The sequence below is a fragment of the Brassica oleracea genome, chromosome C4 (assembly GCF_000695525.1).
Source record: "Brassica oleracea var. oleracea cultivar TO1000 chromosome C4, BOL, whole genome shotgun sequence".
Classification (NCBI taxonomy): Eukaryota; Viridiplantae; Streptophyta; class Magnoliopsida; order Brassicales; family Brassicaceae; genus Brassica; species Brassica oleracea.
Window position 1 is genome coordinate 47,708,773 of NC_027751.1, and position 6,000 is coordinate 47,714,772.

The window sequence follows — 6,000 nt, forward strand, 5'->3', positions numbered from 1 at the left end:
ATCTTGATTGAAGTGAAAACACACGGTTGACGTTTCGCCACGTCACCTTCAACTTATCAAAGCCAACAAGTCCTTACCAGTTAGACAAGATTTGCATACAGTTGGCCATGGAAGTGGTGGCGTTTCCGTACCACCACCGTACTCCTCGGCCGGATTTTGCATCACGTGAAACCGGAAAGTCAGCAGTTAACCGGAGTGTACTTGCTCTACGGTTCAGGAATGTTAGAATGACAAAGCTGACGTACGAAGGAATGATCTTAGCGGAGACACCAAGAGCAAGAACACTAACGACGGTGAAGGCAGTTTCCGGCGGCGGAGTTTCACTTCCGCCACTGGACTTAACGGAGGATAATATCCGTCTGGTCCTATCCGAAGCTCGCGTCGAGGTACGCTATTTTTTTTTTTCTCTCTTACCGTTTCCATAGTTCTTGATTTGGTACGGGAGAGATTTAGAACCGGTTTACAATACCAAGTATTCAATCTAAGAACCGGTTTTGTAATAATACCAGCTTGCACAACTCTTCGATTTATCGGTTGGGATAACAGGACAAGTTGAGTTAGTCGAACTAGACGGACCGTTCGTTAAGATAAGTCTACGGGGCAAGTTTTGGCACACACGTGCAATGGTTCTAGCTCGGATCGGAAACTACTTGAAACAGAGGATCCCTGAGATTCTTGAAGTTGAGATTGAAGATGAGAAGCAACTCGATGATAGTCCTGCAAATTTCTAAACTTCATTACTTGAGAACTAGTATCCATCTTTTATTTGTTGCTTAATGTGACGATGACGACGATTGTTTATGAGCTGTTTAAGATTTGGTCATATATTAGAAAAAGTACATGGTTTCTAGAAGTCCAAAAGATCAGCAATATCTATTTTAGATCCAAACTTATTTCTGAGTTCAGTTTGGATTCAGAACTTTTAGATATCATATCAACTAAACATAAAATTGAGTATTTGCAATTCTTATTTAGATTTTGAATATTTATTTCGGATATTAATTCAGATTTTTGGATCTAAGTTTTCAAACTAATCGTTTTCCGGATATTAAAAGTTTTTCAGTCAATTCAGATCTTCAAATTTTTTGGATCACCCATTCAAATCCGGTTGATAACACTCCGGGTACTCCAACATGTATATTTTATACCATCCTACATACTTCAATATTTTTTTGGTTTGTGTTTTCGCCGAAGCCTAGCAATATTTTTAAACATTAAAAAATAATAATACCCGTAAATGCATAATAATACTTGGCACAAGTCTTTAAAAGTCTGTGGATACATAATCCAGGGTCCGCTCTCTTTGGGAAACGAGATGTTGATTTTTGGTCATGGAGTTACAAAAAGAGGATCTGTCAAAGATAGAGGAGTCGAGATATTGGTCCAGGCCAAGGATCCATTCTCGGCTAGTGCAAAATTATTAACTCTATATATGGCCATATGGATATAGGCTTATTGTTTACAGCTCATTTGAATATCCGGCCGGGAGAATGTCTATCCGTGGGCTATATATCCCACCCAAAAATTAGGTTGTGTTTTTATCTTACAACGAGGAAAGGCATACTTCTTAGAATCTTATAATCCATCTTTGTGCCTATTCAAACATGATTATTGTATACATATTAAAAAAAAAAATTACAAACATGATTTATAACCAGATAATTCGAAAGAAAGCATGCTTATTTATAATCCATTTTGGTGTTTATTCAAGCACCAAGAAAGATGAAACATAGCTATCTCGCAAGATGATATAAAACTTAGTAGCTAGAATAATAGAACTTTAATTTTTATATATCCCAATCGTACATGAGCTTCATCGGCTCGCCGTTTTTTGATAAATAAATACCATCATCTTTTGCTTCCCATGAGTATAACAGGCCACATTTACGAAACGCACCTTCTTCATATGCCATAAAGGTTTTATGATATTCAAGATTAGCCCCCTTCCACAAGATACATTTGAATCTTGTCTGAATAACCAAATTGTCATGAAAACTGAAAGTATATGCAGCGTCTTGAAATCTCAGAAAAAGCTCGCCTAGATCATCGTCTCTGGATTCGCAATGGACTTTGAGAATACTACGGCTAAGTGTAAGGTTGTTTTGAACAGCTACGGTGTTTTTATGACACTGAACTTCATTTGACTCAACATTCAAAGAAAATATAAGATACAGAAAAATAAATGAAAGATTCATTTTTCTTTTAACTAATTGTATATGTCTCTACAGATTTATAGACTTTGCAGTTCATAGGTTTCTCAGACCAAAGTCAACAATGGTTTCTTGGATGCCTCTACTGGTGTTTGTGCTCCATTTGGTAGATTTTCAAAGACTTCATTACTATCTCAGACCAAAGTCAACTATGGTTTCTTGGATACCTCTAGTTTGGGGTTTGTGCTTCTAAACATCATTACTTGAAAACAAGTATTTTGGACCATTGTTAATTCAGATTTTTGGACCTAAGGTTTTAAGAGTTTTTTAGGTTAATTCAGATCTTCAAATTTTTTGGATTATCCATTCAAGTTCAGTTAATAATAATTCTGGTTGTCCAACATGTAGATTTTATACCATATTACATAATCCATTCCAATATTTTTACAACTCGAATTGCATAGCTGGGATTGCATACGGACTTGTGTTTTTCTGTTCGTGGTCGGCTTTTAGGTTTTTGCCCAAGTCTGGCAATATTTTTATACATTAAAAAAATAATACCCATGGATAATTACTATAGAGAAATTCTTGGGTTCAACCTCTACATTCACCAATCAATAGTGTTTGAGTATTTAATATTTGATATTTGATATCTTTTAAAAAATAAAAAAAAATTGAATTTTCAAATAAGATTATATTTTTAAAATAAAACAATAAAAATACATAAAAATAGTTACAAAAAAAAAATAAATTGTTAAACTGTTAGCAAAATACTAAATCCTATACACTAAATCCTAAACTTCAAACCCTAAATTATAAACCTTAAATCTTGGATAAACCGTAAACCATTGGAAAGTTTTAAACCCTAAATCATACATTAAAAACTAAATCTTAATAATACTAAACCCTAAACCCTAATCACTAAACCCTAAACCCTTGGATAAACTCTGAACCCTTGGATAAATCATAAACTCTAAATCAAAAATATTTAAAATTAAACCCTAGAGTTTATGATTTATCCAAAGGTTCAGAGTTTACCAAAGGGTTTAGGGTTTAGTGTTTAGGATTTATGGTTTAGTGTTATTAAAATTTAGTTTTTAATGTATGATTTAGGGTTTAAAATTTTCTAATGGTTCTCAAACACTATTGAATGGTTCAAGCTCTCATTACTATATAGTGAAACATAGTTTGACAAGGAGTGGTAAAAGTAAAACTTTTCTAACGTTTCCTAACATTCTTTGGACAAGGAACTTAACAATCATTATAAAAACATGATTTACCAACTCGTCGAGGCAAGTCTCAATGTCGAACAAGCTAAACTGGTCGGACCTTCACTATGACGTTCTACAATTGATTCTGGAGGGTTTGGACATCATTACTTATGTTAGAGCTCGAACCGTTTGCAAGAATTGGTACGCAGTTTGCAAACGAATCACTTCAGTACAGGAAAGGTCTCCGTGGGTGATAATCTTCCCTGACGGAAGATCAAAGTGCGGTTCATGTCTAGTGTCGGACTGTTGCACTTCTCGACTCACCGGTAAATGTAAGTTTTACAGATTGCAGAATCTCGGCAATGACTTTGGTACTCACCGGTGTATCGCAACTTGCGGAGGCTGGCTCTTAATGTTAGACCTACGTTCAAGTTTATACGTTTTGAATGTTTTCACACGCGAGAGAATCAAACTTCCGCCGTTTGAGTCGCACAAAGGAAGGCTACGTGTTGAGAGACGCCGAGACACCAACTTCATAATAAATAAATCGTCAGTAACCACAAGAAACGCTGTAAACAAGACAAACGCGGTTTTATGGGTGGACGAGAGAACCAAACGTTACACAGTCATCTGGTCCATAGGTCTCTGGTATATGATGTACGCTAGGAGTGGGTTCAATTTCTCCTGCAGGATGGGCTGTAGGCACAGCGTGAAGATTATATTTGGCTTTGTGATCGGGGTGGTGGGTTGCGCCAAGCTCCATTCTCTCGCACTTCTGACGGAGATGTTTATGACCTCTGCAGGTGACAGCAGTTTATTTTCGAAGATCAATCTGTTTGGAGCTGTCCAGAGACACCAGCAGATCCACAAGAACAAATGCGTTGAGACTCCATTCAAAATTTAAATAACAATCTTTTATCAGTAGAAAACAATAATACTCTAAATTAATAGAATAGAAGCTTCAATAGTATTCAAGAAACAATGATTGGTCAAAGCTTGTGCTATCAAATCTTAAGGCTACCACACAAATATTCGTGGCATCGACTTGTCCTGGTCCATCTAGTGTCTCACTAATTACAGCAGCAGTATAATAGTAAATCATGCTGTAGGTTTTCATCTCTTAATCGTGTTTACTCGTGAAACAACCAATCTTCCTTCATTAGTCGTAGATTCATACGACAGGACGTATTTGGATACTCTCTTGGGACGATTTCAGGCTCTAAGTTTCTTTTAACTTGGGACGATTTCAGGCTCTGAAAGACAGCTGTTTTGTGTATAAACGAGAGAAAGGGAGATTTCGTAGTTGCCTGGGCTATCAAATATTAGAGATATAAACATATTGTGGCAAGAAAAATATAGCTACAAAATTTCCAAAAAATTGCCACGGCAGGAAATTGTGGCTATTATGTAGCTTTTTGTGGTTATTTAGCTACAAAATATATTTTGCGGGTATTCGAAGATAAAAAGTTACAAATAGCTACAATGTAACTTGTGGAAGTAAATACCCACAACTGACCACAATATAATTCGTAGTTAGGATAGTCACAAGAGTATCCGTAGCTATCCGAAGAAATAAAATTAAAAAAAAAATATTACTAATAATTACTAACTAAGTTGTGGTTATTTGGTGCTATATAAAAGACATGAAGTTTGTGGATACACATAGCAAAGAGTATAACATTACATGCACATATCACTACTAAAAATTATAGTATATATGTAATACCAAATTTTTTATAACATTTACAATGTTTTATGTAATGTTAAAATCTTTTTTTCTTCAAATATAGTAATATAATCGAATCAAATTCCATAATACCGAGACACCACATAAGCATTATATATTACTATGCTATTTAGTTACATTAACTATCTACTATTATTGTTAGTTACATTATAATATATGCATTATGTTATTTTGTTTTAGACAGAGTCTGTATCGCCGCGGAGCAACAGCCGCGTCCGGATCAGATCTATCTACTCGGCAATTCATCCGGTGACTTCACATAACTATTTGGTTTCAATTTTATTAGGTTATAGGTGGATCAAATTTCAAGTTCACCTGTTTATAGATAGGAATTAAAAATAATAATTAGGAAAACAAGAGACACGAAAAACAATTTAGAGATTGCCAACATTATAACTATCGTGTAGATGTAGATGTTCTAAATAGAAAAAAGTAAAAGTTCAAAGAATAACATTATGCCATAGTGTATAGGTTCAATATTATAACCATAAAAGTATTGGAGGCATAAAAGTTAATGATTCACCACAACACTACAAAGAAAACCCATTATTTTTAGGGTTTTTTTGCAAAATTGACTTACAGCTTAAAGTCAAACACAAAACTAACCTCTTTTTTTTTTTGAAAATTGGTTTTGCCCTATTCACCCCACAAGTTCATATAATTTACGAAAATGCCACCAATTTTTTTTTTTCGAAAATGACATCTTTACTCTCTCACCCTCATCATCTTCAAGTAATTACAAGATTGCCATTGTCATCAATACCACAACCACCATGAACAACCAATTTGAAGCTCTTAATGCTCCCAAAATCGATTTACCCTTCTTCTTTTTCCATTCTTGTGAACTAAACACAACATATATCTCACTTTCTCTCCACAATGAGCTAAAAAA

At 34.8% G+C, this 6,000-nt stretch overlaps 2 protein-coding genes across 2 annotated transcripts; both read left to right on the plus strand.

Annotated features, from left to right (window-relative positions):
- The first annotated feature begins 69 nt into the window (after window positions 1–69).
- Window positions 70–813, plus strand: LOC106339677. Its single transcript, XM_013778529.1, has 2 exons — window positions 70–386; window positions 510–813. The coding sequence occupies exons 1-2, from the start codon at window positions 108–110 to the stop codon at window positions 729–731; spliced, it is 501 nt and encodes a 166-aa protein (XP_013633983.1). The 5' UTR covers window positions 70–107; the 3' UTR covers window positions 732–813.
- A 2,639-nt stretch (window positions 814–3,452) lies between these two features.
- On the plus strand, window positions 3,453–4,265 carry LOC106339083 (probable F-box protein At4g22060). The gene has a single exon (XM_013777903.1). It carries the CDS (start codon window positions 3,453–3,455, stop codon window positions 4,263–4,265), a length of 813 nt encoding a protein of 270 aa, XP_013633357.1.
- The last annotated feature ends 1,735 nt before the right edge of the window (window positions 4,266–6,000 follow it).

What these genes read in the sequence shown, in the direction of transcription:
- LOC106339083 (XM_013777903.1), top strand. Translation starts at nt 3,453, where the DNA reads ATGTCGAACAAGCTAAACTGGTCGGACCTTCACTATGACGTTCTACAA.
- LOC106339677 (XM_013778529.1), top strand. Translation starts at nt 108, where the DNA reads ATGGAAGTGGTGGCGTTTCCGTACCACCACCGTACTCCTCGGCCGGAT. An exon ending in TATCCGAAGCTCGCGTCGAG is followed by an intron (nt 387 to 509) that starts GTACGCTATTTT and finishes TAATAATACCAG; the next exon opens with CTTGCACAACTCTTCGATTT.